Genomic DNA, 19,975 nt, shown 5'->3' with positions numbered 1-19,975 from the left:
GAGTATCTGAACAGTGCTTAAAAGCACAGGTACAAAAGCACAGTTCAAAGCAAACCTTTTATGGGTGTGCTTTGAAGCTTTCATGTCTTTCATGTCTTTGTGGTTGCTATTCTAGTTTACTTGAAGCAGCCATTCAATTAAGCCCCTGGCCATGTCCTAACTAAAATGTTATTCCACGTGAGAAATATTGCACATAACCTGCATTTACTTTGTCTTCATGACTACAGAAATATTACTGTTGTAGTGGTGTTATAAAATATCTGCAGCTTTTGTGGCACCCACTTGCTTTAAAATTACAACTCTAAACTGTGGGCTATTAGTCTTTGGTGGCTTGTCATAAGCTATCAACCCACAATGTTCATTTAATGCAATAGAGGAAACTTTCCTTGGCTGGAAATGTATTCGTTTGAGATCCCATCATAACACTTTCACGTTTTCTGATCTCAGGTCCGTCTACTGAACTCCGATGGATCACTCTGCATCTATGGAACTGAGAAGGTCCGACTAGTCTACCTCAGAAATAAGTCAGCAGGTGAGAGATGACTGTGAAGTTTTTGGGGGTGTTGGCTAAATGAAATCAACTTAAATTCACTTATAGTGCAAACAAGGGTTGGAATTAATTTTATTTGACTGTTAATGAAACGACATTGTTAAACCTTCTTTCAAAAGGGGTGAACTAGAATTGTTACGGTGCCATAATTCTTTGCACTGAATTATGTACACAGTGGTCTCATGTTTGGACATTATTAAAGAGCCTTTTTGTTAGTGTTTTTGTTTATTAGTTGCGCTATCTATTTACTCCTTAAGTGTGAGATGTTGCTTGCTGCTATTTTATCATGTCAGTACTGAATGCTTTGAGAAACTGAGAGCAGAAGAACCTCATTCACTTGAAGGTAGCGGCAACAAATACCTTGTTCTCAGCTGTGCATTCCTGACTGAGTGGAGGGAATTCCAACTGCATCTCTGATGGCTGGGAGAAGGATAGAAGTGGGACTGCCCAGTCAGCCTTGTGAAGGTGATATGCTACCCAAAGCAGCATCTGGCACTGCAGGTAAATTCTTCCACCAGGTTGATTAACACAAATGGCCTACCTTTGGCGCTGGATGAGAAAATGGGGTGGTTGCTCTGCATCCCAATCTGGCCACAAGGAGGTGGAGCAGAGACTTTGCAGAAGCTCTGCTTCCGCTAGTTTCCTAAATAGGGGCTTTGTTTACCTTCTTACTTACGCTTTGTTCTTTAAAATGTGCCATTTCCCACAAACTGCCTCCCTGGTACTACTGTTTTTTGTGTAAGGTTATGATTCGTGTTTCTTGAATGTGGTTTCATGCACTCACTAAACTGGTACAGCACTGGCGGAAATAGCACAAACTTTATTCACATGCAGGAAATGCAGCACGTGCAGCAGAAATTGAAACTCCTCTGACATACAAGAAAAGTACAATCCCGGTTGTATCGAGCATGTGATCCTCACACAAAGAACAGGTACAACTGAGGAAGCAGCATTGGAAGCTTTAAACTCACAATGGGACAGATACATCATGGATTGTAGCATTGCAAGTGTCAAGCTCATCCATTGGATTGGTGAATGACCTTTAGTGGCAATCAGCAAAGCAGCGCACACAGGACAAACAGCAACCCAACGACAAACGAGACTTGGCGCAAGCAACACCCATTTCCTCCAATCACTGTGTTTCATATCTCAGGGTACCCATGCCTTTCACTGGCGAGGGAAGTTTCAGAGATAGTAAGACATTGAGAAGAAACAATGCATCAGGTGCAGGGACAGTGTCTCATCATACAAGTCTTAGGCATTAGGATCCGGTTCTAATGCTCAGGAAGACATGATGGGGATGGCAGACAGGCAGTTTACACATCGGCCGGGCAGGTGAGCTGGCTAACAACATGACAACCTTCGGTCTGCCTAGGAAAGCGGCAGCCTCAAACACATGCTTCTATATGCCAAAAGGGAAGAAAGTCGGAGGCGAGAACTGTCGAAGCGAGCTCTGCTAGGTACTAGGCAGTAAAGCTTTCGAGGTTGGGACATGCGCATTAGAACATGGGGCCCACACAGCAATGGCAATATGGCACTTGTTAAACATGGCAGTTAGCATTTGCTAAGCACAACTATAATGATGCACAGTGTTAAGAGGTTTTTTCAAATTCTCAGTTTCGCGCTCCACAAATTCCTACTATGAGACCTTCACACCAGTCTCATTCATTAGATCTTTGAGGGAACAAATGTCACATTCTGTCAGATCAGAACACTTTAATACTTCAGTAGTATGACAGTAAAATACCAGTGCGGTCTGGGGAACATCTGGGCATATGCACGGTAATAATGGCATTTGCAACATGTCACTAGATGGGACAGGGCCAGGATCAGTACCAGAACAATGAGTAGGATTTGGCCAATGGATAGAGGCCCTAGGATACTCAATACTCAGGATCTGATGGTCCATGTGGACTGAGAGCTGATGTGCAGCTGATGTAGTGTTGCGGATGTGAGAGAGAATGCCAGAGATGTTGCTGGCATAAGTAGGTACAAAAGTACAGCATTTGTCCTTCAGAATTGCACAAACACTTCCTTTTTGGGGTTAAGAGAGGGTGTACATGGCCATACGGTTATGAAGGACCATGGTCCGTATTTGCTATCCTTTTCCCGGACAGTAAGGTCAAGGAGGATGCAATGGCATTTGCAATATATAGAATCAGGCTTGTCCATCCTGTTAGGCGGTCCCGGTTTATCTTTACCCCAACAGCTTTTCCTTTACCCCAAGGGCCGGTATGAATGAACCCATTCCAGCTATACACCCTTCTCAGGCTGTGCTTATTTTGGTTGGTTCCATGTCATTTCATCGCGGGATGTTTTTTCGCAGGGTTTTTTACTGCGATTTTTTTTTTTTTTTTTTTTTTTTTTTTTTTTTTTTTTTTCCTCGAAAAAAAACATCTCATTTTTCTTTTGGGGGGGGGGGGGGTCAGAGGGTTCCCACCCCAAACCCCCATCATTTTAGAAAAAATTTGATGGGTTTTACAAAAGAAAAATTTGCAGTAAAAACCCCTGTGAAAAAACATCCCGCGACGAAAGGATGTCATACCCTTATTTTTGGGCAGGCAGTGCAGGGAAGGTGCGGGTATGGAGAATGGGAGGTGACACAATGGACAGCCCGGGGTAAGCTTTATCACCACTGATGACATGGGTCCCAGAATAAGTGGTGTACCCGCATTGGAAGAGGGTGAAATCGGGTTTGAATGTAAAGGTGACATTGTTAATGACTACAGTGGAGTTGGTTGAAATGTTGCTGTCTCCCGTGAATAGTGCACCCCTGTTGACATAGCACATAAAGCCACTAGATGAAAGGTGACTAGATGCTGGTAGTCTCTGTACCTGGTGTGGGGTGAGGAAATGTGGAGTTCCAGTAAAACCCATCTAGGAATGTGAATGGCTACAGGGTCCTGGGGAACAGGTGACCAGCTTCAGATCCAGGTAGACAGCTCTCCATTTGAAGGGAATTGGAGCTAAGGGGAACTTGGAGGATATGTCATGAGGTAGATGTGCGCATACTCAACAATCAGTAATCTTAAAAATGTGCCTGCTGCCAGGTGAGATGGAGGTATGGATTCTCATTGTGAACCCAAGGTTGAGCAGAAGGACCATTGTTTTCATGGCATGTTGTAATAAAAGCAGCAGCAGTCGCAGTGAGATGGTAATAAATCAATGAACCAATAGGTGTGTGACCTGCAGCCATGCCGTGATGACGCAACACCCGAGTGCTCCTGCATGATCCATCCATTGATCACCATTTAGCACCTTATTCCGACAATTGAACATAGCAGCGTAGCTGGGAGCAGAGCCGGTACGGCATTGCAGCAGTTGAGAAGTAAACCTCCCTTCCGATGCAGCAATTGTACAACTTTATGAAACTTGACCGACCCAGCAAAATGGCACCCACTGTGCAGTGACTAGACTGGGCCACCCACAGTGGTTGAAGGGAAGCACGAAGATAGGTGGCTGCAGAGCAGCGCCGCCCTGGAGAGTACCTTGGTTGCCTACCCTTGAACGGATACTCCCCGAAAGAGTCGGCTGACGGTGAGCAGGGCCGGCTGAGTCGGACCTGCGGCTGATATGCGCAATGGGCAGCGCAGATGGGATCTAGTGCAGAGGGCCATGTCTCGGGAAGCAGCCCATATTCGGAGGAGTGCTGCCAGGGAACCGCTGGATCAAGAACGTGCCATTTCTGCACAGAAAGGCGGCGAGTGCCGGCACGACGATAGGCCCTAAAACAGCTGGCCGCTCACAGAGGGTGCCCTGCTTGCTGCGAGTCATATTGCTGTACACATGCCCAGCTGATCTGGACGCAGTAAGGCCAAGCAAACCACAATGCATGCCTGTCACAGGTTTCCCCCCTTCTCACCTGTCTATGTTGCCTGATGTCCTCTTTAGGTGGAGTCTTCTTTAGTATGGTTCGGGACTTAAATAAGCCCGCTCGGCCATCCTCGGCTTCCAGATTACGTTCAGCTTCGATGTCCAGGATCACGGGAAACTCCGGGAATATTCAAGAAGGAATAGGGGGGGCAAGCGGAAGCGACTGAGGGATTCCGGGAAGTTAGAAAAGAGGGAAGAAGTCAGGAGGAGGGAATCCAGGGGCCAGGGGATAGCAAGTAGCACTATAGAAGGTTCGGAGCACACGTCCGATCACAGCTAGTAGCAGCGTTGAGACGCGCGGGGGTGTGGCTTCTTTATAGAGGACGCTGCGTAGAACGTGAAGACTGGCGAGCAGCGTTCTGAGCTTGCCGCCATGTTGGTAGTATTATGGAGTGTAAGGCCCGACGTGTCAGGGACCAGGAGGCCCAGAAGGGGCGAGTTCGATGGTTCATGACAATGCCTATGCCAGTGGGAAACATGAATCAGCTCTGCAGGCCGGACATAACACTATAATTGCGCCAGAGGCAAATGGGCAACAGGGCGGCAGTGACCACCTGGTTCTGTCTGCCATTGCGGCCTTGCAGAATTGCCTTGAATCCAAAATTAATGCTGTCATCATAGACGTTGGTCTGCTCCAACAAGATGTCCGAGATAGCAGACAAAAGAGCAAAATTGAGGCACAGGAGGATGAGCACACGACCACCCTAAAACCCTTCCAAGTGGACATTAAGGAGTTGAAACAGAAAGTCAGGGTTCTTGAGAACAGAGCTGAAGACTCCAAAGACATGACGAGACATAATAATGTGCGTATATTGGGCCTTCCGGAAGGTGCTGAGGGCGCGCAGACCCTCAGATGTATGTCGAAGACATACTCTTTCAAGAAATAGCCCCTGAGTCACTCACGCAAGGCTTCACGGTAGAAAGAGCACACAGATCCCTGAACAAAAATCCCCCGCCATGCTCCTCCGAGACCAATTATTGGCAGAATCATGAACTACAAAGATAGAGAAAAGATTCTGACACTCTCCAGAAACTGAGGAGTGATTCATAGAGCATCTGTGCACCTGGCCATCTACCCGGACTATACACTCAAGGTCCAAAGGAGAAGCGCTCAGTTTGGCCCCACGCAGGAACAGCTCGGGCAGGTTGAACTGAAATACATGCTGGTCTATCCTGCCCGCCTCAAAGTGCTATATAAAGGCAAGCCTTATTTCTTTGACAATCCAGAAGACGCACATGTATGGATGAACATGAAGAAGCTTGCTCCACTTACCGAGTGACACTTCTCGAAAAACTGCGTTTGCCAAAGAGAGAATGAGGCACAAGACACCCATGGTGCAAAACAGGGTTCTGCTATAACACGGCTACAACCTTGAGATGATACCTACCATGGGAACACTTATGGCAGCTATTATAAACCCTGTTGATGCAGCTTTGAAATTGCGGTGCTAGAGGATTTCAGCTTACACCTGAAGCAGGGTGCAATATGGATGTAACTTGCATCACACTCCACATGCTTTCCCGGGGAGACAGACTGCAGGAAACACCCTTTTACTGTGACTATACTTGGGAATGCCACTTTGTCTGTATCCAACTGCTGCGCGCATTCAATAGGGCCTCGCGGCTGCCATAGGTCTGTGCAAGAAGCGGATGCGCCTGAGCAGGCTGTGCATAGGTGGGCATTTGCTGAATGGGTGTTGGGTTAGGGTGGGTTGGGAGGTTGAAAGTATAGTTAGATGTGCCTTTAAAAGTGCCTGAAATGCCAGCTGTTATGGTTACTACCAGCTGCATTAGGTGTGAATGCACATGCTGCCTGGGGTGCGTCCTTAGTCTCAACAAGGTCCTTAATTCTTATATGAAATGGCAGGTGGTATAACAGTGCTGACCTGCAATGTTAGAGGCCTCAACAGTTGTATAAAAAAAGGAATAGAGTGTGGTCATACTTGAGTAGACAGAAGGTTGGGGTAGCTGTATTGCAAGAGCCGCACCTTACACCTGATAGACGAAACACACTGGCCAGGAAATGGGATGGGTATACTGTTGGCTCCACATATTCTGCCTACTCCAGGGGAGTTCAAATATGGATGCGTTGACGCCACCATAACCTCTATTAAGGCCTGTATGGAGAAAACTGATCTCTGCAACACCGAGGCAGAAACGCGAGGGGGGACTGCAGAGGACAACATAATATCGCTTAAGGCTGATGTTGCATCATTGTACAAGCGTGTCCTGGAAATTGGTAAAAAAGAATGATGACTTGGAATCTTGTTCAAGACGCAATAATCTACAAATTAAACGGGGTATCGGAAGATAACTTTACTGGCTCTATGGAGGAATTTGTAGAGCAGACCCTCATGACCCTGCTGGAAGCACCTACATTGTCCCCCCAATTCGCTGTGGAGAGTGCCCATCGGGCATTGACGCCTAAACCAGGGGCATATCCTCGGCCCATAATAGCCTGCCTACTCAATTACTGAGACAGAGACACTATTTTAAGGCAGCGAGAAACGAAGGTGATCTTCTTTTGGGATCCAACAGGATCCGCATATATCTGGATTTTTCAATAGCAGTACACTCCTCCCTTTTCGGCCACCCTTTGCCTTCTGGCTCCCTCCCTGGTCAAATGGTTCTGGTCGTGGCTTTACAACACTACAACCCCCCACCCCTTTTTAAACACAAACATAACTTCTAGTCCATTTCCTCAATCAGTCTACGAGGTATGTTTCTTGCCCTCTGAGGTCGCCCAGCACCACTCACCTGACCTCAGTCCAGGTTCGGGCCAAACAACAAGTCTACCAACTCATCCCCCGAATCCTATCCATCTCCTTTGCAGGGGGCTTTAAGCGATTCCAGGTCTGTCGCCATGCTCTCTGAACTTCTGAGTCCTGGCATCTTCCGGAAATGCGAAGTATTTCTGGTTACACTACTTCCTTGGTCTCCTGCTGTTATGAGAGATCCTTTCAATGGATTGCTTTTCTCCTGCAAATTCCTCATCTTGATAGATATGCATCATCCAGCTCTGCTGGTTAGAACTTTTCGACAGGGGGCGTAGTGGACCTCGATCTGTCTTGCTCGGCTCTTGATCGTCGGCTCCAGAAGTGATGTCAGACATCGTATATATAGCACGTCACTACGCCCCATGCTTCAGTTGCTTTTTTCTGCGCACTTGCACGTTGCATCAGGAACACCAATCAAGTTTACTCTGTTTTTTTGTACCTAGTTGTACGTTTTCTCAGAAAACCTCAATGCGATGTCGTCTCACAGGGTCTCGGGCTTCAAGCGATGCCGCGATTGCAAGGCCAAAATGTTAACTGACCCCCACAACATGTTTCTGTGGTGCCTAGGTGTTGGTCACGACACGCAGGCCTGTGCATCGTGCGCAAAGATGCAGCCCAAGTCCCTATGTGAGAGGGACAGGAAACTGGCTTTGGCCCGACTGGTTGCCAAATCTCCAGCGTTGTCTTTCGTTGGGTCTTCGGAGACTGAGACGGAGGAGCCCACTCCCGACAAAGGGAAAGAACAACATCGCAAGACTAAGAAACGGTTCCACTCCAGGAGCCATTCCTCGTCTTCCTCGCGGGAGAAGAAGTGGCACCACTGCCGTCGATGCAAGTCCAGCTCATCGTCTAATAGAGGTGCGCCCTCAGGGGGGCCGACCACTCAGGAAGAGTGGGAAAGCTTTAAGACGTCCATGCTTGATATGTTTAGGCAACAAGCTGCTGTAGGTGTGGCTCCAGCCCCTGACCAGCAAGCTTTGGCGGCAAAAGCAGCGCTTGGTGCTCCCAACCCCAAGCCACCCATTGCGTCGATGTCAAACACGCCTTCGGACGTCATGCCTACCAGGCATAAGTCGCCCGAGGGCCGTAAGGCCGAGGCCTAGGACGCCCATTGGTTATCCGAGCAACCCTTGGCGCCGAAATAACCTTCAGCATTGAAAGCTTCAGCTTTGAAACCTATTCCTAAGCCCTCTGCGCTAACAGTCGACGACGGTTCATTTGTGCCGCTGTCGAGATCGGGTTTCTTTGACTCAATGAAATCCATGTGTGGCTTTAATGACCAGCCGATCCCGTTTATACGGGAGCCGGCAGTGTTCATTTTTCCGACGACCCGGTCGATTTATCCGCCCTAGCTCAGAGTCTACAAGATGCCAGTGGTCTGGATACTTCCCCAGAACTTGAGTTTGTAACTCTTACCTGTACGCCTCAGGAGCGTAATGTCTCTCTCAGCCAGTGGATCTGATACTTGGGCACTTTTAGGATTCTTCTCCTGTGTAAATGACAATAAATACAATATAACTACTGTAATACCTCTTTTCTGGGGAAAATACTGTCTAGTAAGTGTGCCTTTGGTAATCCCTCCCTTCTCACCTGTGTGTGTGTTATGTGGAGCTCTCCATCCTGTAGTCTACAGGTGTGTGTTGATATGAGAGCTTTTAGCTTGGAAGGCTGCAGTGTTCAAACGACTTGTCTTTAATAATGTCGATGCATTTCCAAATTGTCTTGGGTAAGTATTTGAGACAAATATTATAGTTTGTTAATTTCAGAATTGTTCCTATGTTGGAGAGATCTTTCTAATATTTTTCCTATTTTTTAACAGGTTCTTGGATTTCGGAAAAAGTTTGTGGCTGCGGAATTACCGCGACTAAAACTCTGTATGAAGAAACGTTTAACACACTATGCGCAATAACTGTAGCCTTCAGGGAAGAGCGTGGAAATAACTAAGCAGTGAAAACCTGAAGACACTTCAGGTATGTAATTTATTTAAACTTCTTATTTCTATTAAGTTTGTTCGTTAATGAAATACCTTTTTGTTTTGCAGGTTTTCGGAAAGCTGTAGAAGAAATACCTTCGGAAGCTGCAGAGCTTGCTGAGGAAAACCTCTGTATGAAGGTACTGTGACTGCAAATGAAGACTGCTGTGAAGAAGATGCTGCGGCTAAGAAACAACAGCTGACTGAAGAAACGCTTTGAAAATACTTCGGTTCGGTAAGTCTTTTAAATAACTATTGTTTTTCTGAGGAAACTAATATCTTCGTCTTTTTCTTTTGACAGGTTCTGTGAGGAGAGACGCCAGTAGCGTTACCCGTTATCAGCGGAGCAGCGGTGGCGGGGCTTAAGGAGCTCCATCCGCAAAAGGCATAGAATGTGCTGCAAGTTATCTGTGTACCTGGTGGAGGCCATGTTTAATGTATGAAAACCAATGTAAGCACAATGATAGACTATGGGTGCAATACTATGAATGATACAAATGCCATTTGTGCCAGGCTTGTAGCCACTGTAAACCTTCTGACTGATGTGATGTCCTTTGCTTCCCCAGTATGCCTGAATGGGAACTGTGCTCATTTACTGGGATCATGACAGAGTTACAACAGAGCCAGCCCTTTACCCATGCTAATATCAAGTTCAGGGATCTGGTTCACAGGGTTGTTGACACCCTTGGGTTGAAGGCATCCACCACACCTCTTCAGGGGTATGAGCTCACTGACATTGTGGACGATGGTCCCACAACCCAGCCTTTGCGGACCCTTTAGCCTCCTTATGGCAGCACCCTTGTACTATTCCCCCAGTGAATGCCAATTTTACAAGGATGTATAGGCCTGCAAGAGACAGAGAGGGAAGGAAATCAGACGCATTGGTCAGAAAGGTGTTTACCTCTGGCAGCATAGCGCTCAAAGCCACTAACACAGCATGTTGATTCGCCAAGTACTCCTTTGGCTTATGGAAGGCTGTGGAACATGCTGCTGAGTACGTCCCTGAGGGTGCCATGCGAGACAGATTTTTACAACTGGTGGAGGATGGGAAGGAGGTAGCCAAGCAGTCCTTGCAAACGTGCCTGAACGTGGCAGGCTGCATTGGCAGAGCAATGGGTTCAGCGGTAGTGATGAGATGCCAAGCCTAAAAACTTCTGGCTTCTCTCAAAATGTTCAGAACAGGCTGCTGGACATGCCCTTTGAAGGTGACATGCTTTTCAGTCAGAACGCGGACGAATCCTTAGAGAAATGTAAGGAATCCAAGATGGCTGTTAAATCATTGGGCCTAGCGGTGCAACCGGACAAACCTGCCTCCAGCTTCGCCTCCAGGGTCAGAGGCTATAGATGTTATGAACCCTATGGCAGGAAGGCGGAGCTCCTGCAAGCCAGGCAAGGGCAGAGGTGCTTCTTGCATTCCGGAACGGGCAGAGGCGCCTCTAGAGGCCAGCATCAGGGTCACCCGCGCCCAAGAAACCACTTAGATTTTCCCCTTCCACGATGCACCTGTTGGACAGTTGGCAGGGCATGGCCCCAGTAGCAGGAAATAACTTCTGATGCCTGGGCCCTGCAGCTGATTCGGTGAGGTTAATTTCAGCCATTTGTAAAGAGGCCTACAGACAGACCGCCACCTCCCCCAATCCAACCTTTGAAAGAATAGCTCAGGGGCAACGCGCTTGCCTTGGAAGCAAGACAACATGGAGCTACACAGGTTCGATCCCCGGGTCCGCGCTTATAAACATCTGGGTATTAAGCGCGTTATAATTAACCAATTACAAAAACCGGGACAGGAGAGCCAGTAAAAACGGAAAGCTTATTGTCGAACGTGCCGTGGAGAGGTACCACCGGATCAGAGAGGGTCCGGTTGGTATTTCCAGTATTTTCTGGTGCCCAAGAAGGGAGGAGATCTCTGTACCATCCTGGACCTGAGGCGAGACAAATTCAGGATGGGGGACGTTGAAAGAGATGCTCCACGCTCTCAAACTTCATGACTGGCTAGTGTCAATAGACGTACAGGAAGCTTAATTCCATGTGCCGATACACCAAAAGCACAGGAAGTTCTTAAGGTTCCTCATAAGGGACAAGCACTATCAGTTCAAAGAGCTCCCTTTTGGATTCACCTCCTTGCCAAGGAGCTTCCGGGGTCCACGTATTCCTATACCTGGACGACTGGCTGATCTGAGGGAAGTAGGTGGGCACCTTTTTTCTTATCTAGAAGACACCTGCCTTCTACTGCACAAGTTGAGGGAGAAGCCCAGCCTGAAGTCCCATTTGACACCAGTTCAGCGGCTCCAGTTCATCTGAGCAGTCCTAGACACCCGGGTAGGGAAGGCTTTCCCTCCCGAAGAGAGTCAGCAACATAGCCCAGATTGTGCAGTTGTTTCAGAACCACGCCACCCTTCCAGCGGCTTCCTCCTCCGCCTCTTGGGTCTCATGGCCTCTTGTATTTTTCTAGTGCCAGAGCCCATGCTGTGTATGAAATCCCTCCAGTGGCTCCTGAGGGACCAGTGGTCCCAGTATCTGGGAGTGCTGACTGATTGCCTTTGTGTCCAGCCAGGTAGTCTGCAAACCCGGCTGCTGGAACATGCGCAGCAATCTCTGGGTGGTGGAACCCTTCTGGCACCCTTGGCCCCAGGCCTGAGTGGTCACGGATACGTCCCTGAAGGATTATGGCGCTAACTGCGAAAATTTGCAGTTGAGCGGCCGATAGTCTCCTTCAGAAGTCAGGTGGCACATCAACAGGCTGGAGTTGCGAACCATTTGGTTAGCCCTGAGGACTTTCGCCCCGTCTCTCAGAGGGAAGCATGTCCTCATCCTGATGGACAAAACCGTGGTCATGCACAAACTCAACAAGCAGGGTGGCTTGCACTCCCGGCCACTCTGCAAAGAGGCAATTCAGCTGTGGTTCTGGTTACGAGACAGCCAAATCTCGGCCTCGGCAGTTCATCTGGCTGTGGCAGAGAACACCTTGGCAGACAAATGGGAAGTGTGCCAGAAAGTCCTAGAGGAGGTATTCGCTCTCTGGGGTACTCCAGCAGTGGATCTGTTCGCCACGGAGTCCAACTGGAAGTGTCATCAGTTTTACTCAAGGGAATTCTCAGAAAATGGTGCACTGGCGGATGCATTTCTGGTGGACTGGATCTTGCCTCTCCACTACGCCTTCCCCCTGATTCTCGTCATTCCTTGGGTTCTCATGAGGTTGAAAAAATTCTGAGCTACCATGATCTTGATCGGCCCGGATTGGGCGAGGAGAACGTGGTACTCAGATCTCCTGGATCTAACGATCTGTCCACCTCACCGTTTACCTCGGCGTCTTGATCTCCTGACCCAGTCGAAGGGTCGAGTGCTTCAACCGACCCTGGATTCCATCAACCAACATGCCTGGCTCTTGAGAGAATGAGGTACGATGACTGGGACATCTCCAAAGAGGTACTTGAGGTGTTGCTGGCTGCATGTAAACCTACAAGATCGCTGTACGCGTGCAGGTGGAGAAGATTTGAGGCTTGCTGCAGGGAACGCAAGACTGACCCTATCTCTTGCCCCACCACCACAGTGATGATGGAGCTCCTTCTGTCACTGGCCTCTTCAGGGCTTCAGGTTACCACAGTGAAAGGGTATTTGGCGTCCCTGTTTGTGTTCAAGAGGTCCCCAGATCAAGGATCCTTTTTTACTGTTCAGTCATGGCCCAGTTCCTAAAGGGCCTTCTCAATAAGTTTTCGCCACCCTCGTTTGTTTTCCCAGATTGGGATCTTAATCTGGTTTTGACCTACTTGATGGCGGCTCCATTTGAGCCTATGCACTCATGTTCTTTGCAACTATTATCCCTTAAGAGGGTTAGCAAGCTGCAAGCCTTGTGCTACAAACCTCCTTTTCTGAAGTTCTGTCGTGGGAAAGATTCTCTCAAAGTCCGGTCCGCATTCCTTCCTAAGGTGGTTTCAGAGTTCCATCTATCCCAGTCTATTGATTTACCTGCATTTTACCCTCCTCTACATCCCTCAAAAGAGGAAGAGCGGTTCCACCGCCTTGATCCCAAAAGAGCATTAAGTTTATATGTTGTTTGCACATCTGAGTTTCAGAAGTCAGAGCAGTTGTTTGTGGTCCATTCCTTGTCTAGAAAAGGGCTTGCCATCACTGAACAAACCCTGTCACGTTGTATTATTTTGTTCATATCCGAGTGTTACCAACCGGCAGGCACGGAGCTTCCAGCGGGCATCGGAGTCTTCTTAACCAGATGGGTTTCGGCTTCTACAGCCCTCCAGAGAGAAGTTCTGTGGCTTGTCGATTCTATCAAAATTAGAAAACATCTGCTGATAAGACCGTTTCGGTCTTATTAAAAAAAATATATATATATATAAAAATGCTTTTTTTCCTCTCATTGTTTTGTGGAATCATCCTGTTGGGATGGATCCCTGTTAAGGTTTTTTGTCGACTGATTAGCCTGCCTCCTCCTGTAGTTTCTCCTTCTGCAGCGTTCAAGCTCATAGGGAAAAAATTGAGGAACTGAAGCATGGGGTGTAGTAACATGCTATATATATTTCTGAGGCGTGTGGAATCTGCTTAGATCACATGCTGTGCATAGGCCGATATCTAGTGGAAGCTGCAGAGTATTAGTTTGTTTTTCGAAACTCGAAAATGGGCGTCGAAACAGGGTGTGCCAGTAATACTATCCCTAGTGTGACGTCCACTGTACCCATGATCCCTCACGCATCTAGGACCCTCAGATTGTTTTTTTCCGCCATACTGGTCGGAAGCATTCCGCAGAGTTCCCTGGCCTTAGCCATACTTTTGCTAAAATATTGTTATATTTTCCCATTTCTCCACCCCAATGTCGAGTCACCGCATCCACACTCAACGCCGGCCCGGAGAAAGAATCGACCGTCGAGAGCTGGACGACGGATTTGGGCCTCGGAAGGCCTCTGGACTCAGCCCTGAAAGTATGGAGAGTGGGGGGTGGACATTCTCTACACTCTTTTGGCATATAGGTACATTCTTATATATTCCTGCACTTATTAGCCCGCTGCCACAAGGTGCGTATGGAGGGTACCCCTTTCCAATTTTTCCCCAAGTGCAACCGCAAGTACCCTTGGGTTGACAGGCACGCCACGTGCAATCTCTGCTTACCAAGGGACCACCCCGAGGCTAACTGCAGAGCGTGTAGTAGGTACAAACCGAAAACACTCAAGGACCGTTAGATCAAGCGTTGGACCCACCACGCCAGGCGTCAAGAGGCCATGGCAGTGGAGGGCGCCTTCAGCGATGGCAGCGACGCCATGCTTTCGGACGGCGAGGGCAACGTGGCGTCAGTTGACAGCCAAGCGCAAGTCCCCGACATCGGAAGGTCGTCCGGCAGGCCGGCTATGGGGAAGACCCCCGGCGACACAAGCGCTACCCACAGCACTTCCACAAAACACATGAAGTCCAACCGAGACTCGACGCGCACGTCGAGTACTCGGGAAGAGGCACATAGAGAACGGTCCGAATCGGTGTCCTCTGGGCGATCTAGATCGCTGCATGACTCCAGGCAACCATCCACTGTTGCCAGAAGTGCCTCACTCCCCAAGGTAAGGGAGGTTCGATCGTCAGAAGACGAAACCGACCTCTATCCCCAGTCCGCACTCCAGGAGTCGGCATCAACATGCCGCGCAACGGCTGCTCCGAGTCCCAACCTCCACTATCCAGAGATAGGGACACTACCCACGAACCTTGGCGCCAGGCGTCGAAAGGCTCCGGAGGGGTGAAAAAACAGGGTAAACACTCTTCCACACACGGGGAAGGGGAAAAACAACAGAGGAAACAGTCTCGGCCTCCTTCCACACCTCAAAAACTTTCTACCCCACTTAAACAGATGGACAAGTCTCAGTCTTTTGTTATCCCAAAGACCCCTGTTCAAACCAGTAGGTCTAGTCTAGATAAGAAAGGGAAAGGCCTTCAAGAAAGAATCATTCCCAGTTCAAGAGAATGATCTACTGATGACATAGACAGAGTCATGTCAAGGATGTCATCATTGGCAGATTTCTACGCCAAAAACCCTGAACACTTTCTCTCTTTTACCCCCGACGGGTCAACTCCCTCAGGCTCTAAGGATCCTATACCCCCAAGTAAGAAGTCCCGGGTTGAAGCTGCTACTTCAGTCCCCTTCAGTATACAGCCCTGTTCTCAATATCAGGGAGATCCATCCCTTTATGAGGAACCAGATTTGGGCATGTTGGAAGAACAAACTGAGACGGGCTACTATGGGGATGACGAGGACCAAGAGGAGGAGGAGGACAACCCAGAAACCTACAGGCTAGATTCCCCAGTAGATAAAGAACCCTCGGTTACCGACTCCCCTGTCGATAACCAGCCTCTCTTGAATGAAGTGCTGTCTAGAGCGGCAGAACACTTCCACATTGACACCCAGGGTGCTCAGGAAGAGAGGGACTTTGCCGAGGAGTTAGTGGGAGAAAGGAGACCTGTTGCCCAGGCCATCCCTATCCTTAAGTCAATTCAAAGGAGGATAGACCCTCCCCTTGTTAATCCCTATCTCACTAGGGCGATAAACCCCAGAGTTGAGAAGCTTTTTTAGGGCAGCCCAAACAGACCCACTGTACATAAGAGGGCATCGGAAACCGGACTCCCTGGTAGATACAAACACCCATAAGAGGGCGGGAACACCCTTGTCATCGTCGGAAGCTCCTCCCGACAAGGAGAGCAAGAAGATTTATGGCTTAGGCAGGAAAGTAGCCTCCACTTCCGCCTACCAGGCAAGGATTGCCAACTCCACCACCCTGCTGGCGAGTTACAACTGCCACCAGTGGGAAGAAGTCGCGGCACTCATAGACTCTGCCCCAAAGGCCTTAAAAAGCCAATTGGCACGAGTTTCGGCGGACGGAAGAGCCGTGTCCGGTTGCATATTAAAAACAACCTTTGATGACGCGGATAACGCCGGCAGATTGATAGCAGAAGGTACTGTTATCAAAAGGCATGCTTGGTTGCGACAGTCTGGGTTCAAAGCCGAAACCCAGGCTTCATTGATAGACCGGTGGAGCCGGATCTATTGTTTGGAAAGGCGGTCGAGGACAATCTGAAAAATGCCAAGGACGAGTATGATACACTCCAATACCTAGGCCAGCTAACCAATAAACCCCCAAACCAGAGAGGGAATGGCAATCTTCGTCGCCCACGCGGACACAATTCCCAGAGAGGCTCTAACTATTCCCAGGGGCAGGGTACACAATGGAACACCAGCAGCCAGCAGTCTACCCAGGGTTATGGCAGGGGTAATAAGAGAGGGCGTGGTAAGGGTAGAGGCAGCCCCAGTAGAGGCGGCGGCACGCCTCGACCAAAACAGTGACGTTCCGTTCAGGGTCCCTTCTCACACATCCCCAGTAGGGGGACGCATTTCCAACTTCACCCAAGCTTGGGAAGGGATCAATTCAGACAGATGGGTGCTGTCCACAATGTCCACAGGATACTGCATAGAACTGTTAGAGCGTCCCTAATACCACCCTCCACGACATAAAATACATTCTTTGGACCACCAGAACATCCTCCTCGAGGAGATCGTCAATCTTCTAGCAAAGGACGCGATAGAACTCGTCCCGGCTCACCAGGTAAACAAGGGTATTTATTCAACTTACTTCCTTGTGCCAAAAAAAGGGCGGCTCCTACGGCTGCGGCTCCCACTGTGTCTGCAGGTGTCCGCAGGGGACGCTTGGCGCCGGTCCACCTTGTTAGCTCCACCTGCTCCCTCGGCCCGCCACACTTACACCTGTTCACTTCATTCGCATGGTGCCCTCACTTCACTGTGCCCTGCAAAATGTGGTAAACTAGGGATTTTCTCCCCCCGCAGGATTTTCAAACTTAGGTGGCCTCTCCACTTGGTACCTGATATGCATTACTGTGTTCTGAATTTGTGGTAAACTAGGGCTTGCCGCTCTCTTCCTGTCCGCTTGTGCTGTCTCCCCCCCCACACCCTCCTATCCCATGGTGCTCTCTATCTCACCTATCTTTTCTAACTGCTTCTCCATTGACTATCCTGCTCTCCTCACTAAATCTGGTAGGAAAAAGTTCAAAAAGGACATCCTGGTCTCCAACCCAGGCCTCCCTATCGCTGACACCTACACCAGTGCCTCCTCTAAGGAAACTCTCACTGACATCCTCTTTTTTGTGCCTTCACCTGACCTATGGACCCTTCATATGGTCTCTGTGCTCTCTCCTTTCTCCTCTTCTCCCATTAATGGTGGCACCCGTTGGGATGTCCTCTTGGCCTCCTTCCACTCCACTAAGGCCATCATTAATGTCTACGCTAATGGGACCGTCTTGGTCCAAGGCCCTCAGGCCAACCTTCACCTCTTTGATAGACGCTTCCCGCGCCTCATCAACTTCCTTTCCTCTCCTGCTGTCCCCCCTCCTCTGTCCTCGGCTACCTTGCCTCTACCCTCCCTCGCTGCCCCCTCCCGTGCTCCTTCTTCACCTCCGCAGGGCGTACCTCCGATCTGTACCCCTCCCCGGAAGTCCTTCAAAGATGGCAACCAACTCTCGCTCTGCCGTCAAACATTCCTCTGATATCTGCCACCTTCTTGAGGAACTGGACCTTGACGTACTCTGTCTCACTGAGACATGGTTCACGGCCAGCTCTGTCACCAGCTTTGACACACTCCTACCTGACGGCTACAAGATCCTCTTCGTGCCTAGGCCCAACCGTGCTGGGGGGGGAGGGTGGCCCTTATCTTCCCTGAGTGGATTTCTGCCACTGTTACTCCCACGCAGACCTACTCCTCTTTTGAATGTCTTGTCTGCCGACTCTCTCTCTCTCTCCTAGCCATTCCCTTACCGTGGCTACTATCTATCGGCCACCTGGTCAAATTTCTTCCTTCCTCTTCGAGTGGGCGGACCTCTCCTCCTCACTCCTGTCCTCAACCACTCAACTCCTCTTTCTTGGAGACTTCAACATCCACCTGGATGCCTCCTGTCCCCCCTCTGGACTCTTTTGCGACCTCTGCGACTCTCTCTCACTCTCTATTCTCCCGTCTGGGCCGACTCATTCTGCAGGGCACACTCTAGATGCCCTGATCTTTTCTGACCTTCCCCTCTCTGTCCCTCTCTCCACTCCTCTCGCCTGGAGTGATCACTTTCTCCTCTCCTCACACCTCACCCTCCCTACCCCACAGGCAAAGCCACCCTCATCACTGCCATCTTCCTTCTCGGTCATCCGACCCATGAAGCGTGTGTCGGTTGAGGCTTTCGCTGCCACCTTCTCGCCCCCTCCTCCCCCCTCGGCTGACTCCCACCCTGACACAGCTCTCTCCACTCTCCACTCTGCTATATATGATACTCTTGATATCCTTGCCCCTGTCATGAGAATCCGCCTGAAGCCCAAAGCCAAATGTAACTCCTGGTATGACTCAGATCTCGTCACCCTTAAACGCAAGTGCAGGGTGGCAGAGAGGAAATGGCGTGCTTCATGTTCATCCTCTGACAAACTGGCCTGTCGCCTGCTCCAAAGGCAATACCGGCTCTCCGTTCTCACCAAGAAGAGAGCCCTTATCCAAGCCCGCATCAGTGCTGCATCTAACAATTCGGCCGAACTCTTTAAAATCTGCAAGAAGCTGGCCAACCCTGCTGCAGTCTCTACCTCTCCTGTCCCCTCCCAGGCCCTCTGCACGGCACTGGCCTCTCACTTCATTTCAAAAACTCAGGACATCCTGTCCTCACTCTCCTCCTATCACCTCCCCCCCTCTATTCCCTGCCCTTCCTCTGGCCCTTCTGCAGCCACCCCTCCTCTCTCCTTCTCTGCCTTTCCCCTTTTTTCTGCTGACGAGGTTTCGAGACAAGTCAGATCTATGAAAGTCTTGTCAAAACAGGTCAACCCCTGTTCCTCCTAAACTATCAAGGACCACATCGACTCCTTGGCTCCTGCCCTTGCAGACTTTTGCAATCACTCCTTCGCCTCTGGAGTCTTCCCATCCCCTCTCAAGCACTCCCTTGTGCACCCCCTTCTTAAACCCTCTTCCGACCCTTCCTGCCTAGCTAACTATCGCCCAATCTCTATCACTCCCTCCCGGGCAAGCTCCTGGAGAAACTGGCCATCTCCCAGCTTAATCTCCATGCTGAATCTGTTGGTAGCCTTCATGACCATCAGTCTGGCTTCAGAGCTCCCAGAAGCACAGAAACTGCTCTCCTGAACATCCGTGAGGACCTGCTCTTGAACCTTGACTCTAACATTCCATGTGTTCTCATTTTGCTTGATCTCTCTTCTGCCTTTGATACTGTCAACCATATCATCCTGCTCAACCGTCTCCGTGATAACCTGGGTATCACTGGTCAGGCTCTGGCTTAGCTGACCTCTTTCCTCTCAAATCGACCCTCCCAGGTCCAACTGGGGTCTTTCCTCTCTGACATCTTTTTCTAAACTCTCTCCCTGGCTGTTCAACCAGTATCTGGCACTTCTCGCCCACCGCATCGCTGCTCTCTGCCCCAACTTTCAGTGCTATGCGGATGATACCCAGCTCCTTTTCAGGCTACCCTCGGCCTCCTCTTCTCCTTCCCTCATCTCCGACTGTCTTTCTTCTATACAGGAATGGTGTGCCGCCAACGACCTCTGCCTTAATGCCAGTAAGACTGAGATTCTACTCATCGGCACAACCACTCCCTCCTTCCCTGCAGCTCTCTGGCCGGCCTCTCTTGGCCATCTTCCTGCTCCTACCTGCAAGGCAAAAAACCTCGGGGTCATCTTCGACTCCACACTCTCCTTCTCTCCTCACATATCCGACGTCTCTAAGAAGTCACACTACCAACTACACCTCCTCAGAGGTATCCTTCCTT

At 49.6% G+C, this 19,975-nt stretch overlaps 1 protein-coding gene across 2 annotated transcripts in view; it reads left to right on the top strand.

Annotated features, from left to right (window-relative positions):
• The window catches only part of LOC138566955 (serine/threonine-protein kinase MRCK alpha-like), a 2,642,347-nt gene that overhangs the window by 2,277,191 nt on the left and 345,181 nt on the right, over positions 1-19,975 (top strand). For both annotated transcript variants that reach the window (XM_069644738.1, XM_069644739.1), the window contains exon 32: positions 448-532. In XM_069644738.1, coding sequence (XP_069500839.1) covers positions 448-532 — 85 coding nt within the window. The remainder of the gene's footprint in view (positions 1-447; positions 533-19,975) is intronic.

Source organism: Ambystoma mexicanum, chromosome 2p (genome assembly GCF_040938575.1).
Source record: "Ambystoma mexicanum isolate Mex_15411 chromosome 2p, UKY_AmexF1_1, whole genome shotgun sequence".
Lineage (NCBI taxonomy): Eukaryota > Metazoa > Chordata > Amphibia > Caudata > Ambystomatidae > Ambystoma > Ambystoma mexicanum.
Note: the sequence above shows the minus strand (reverse complement) of the source record. Positions and strands in the feature narration are given on the sequence as shown.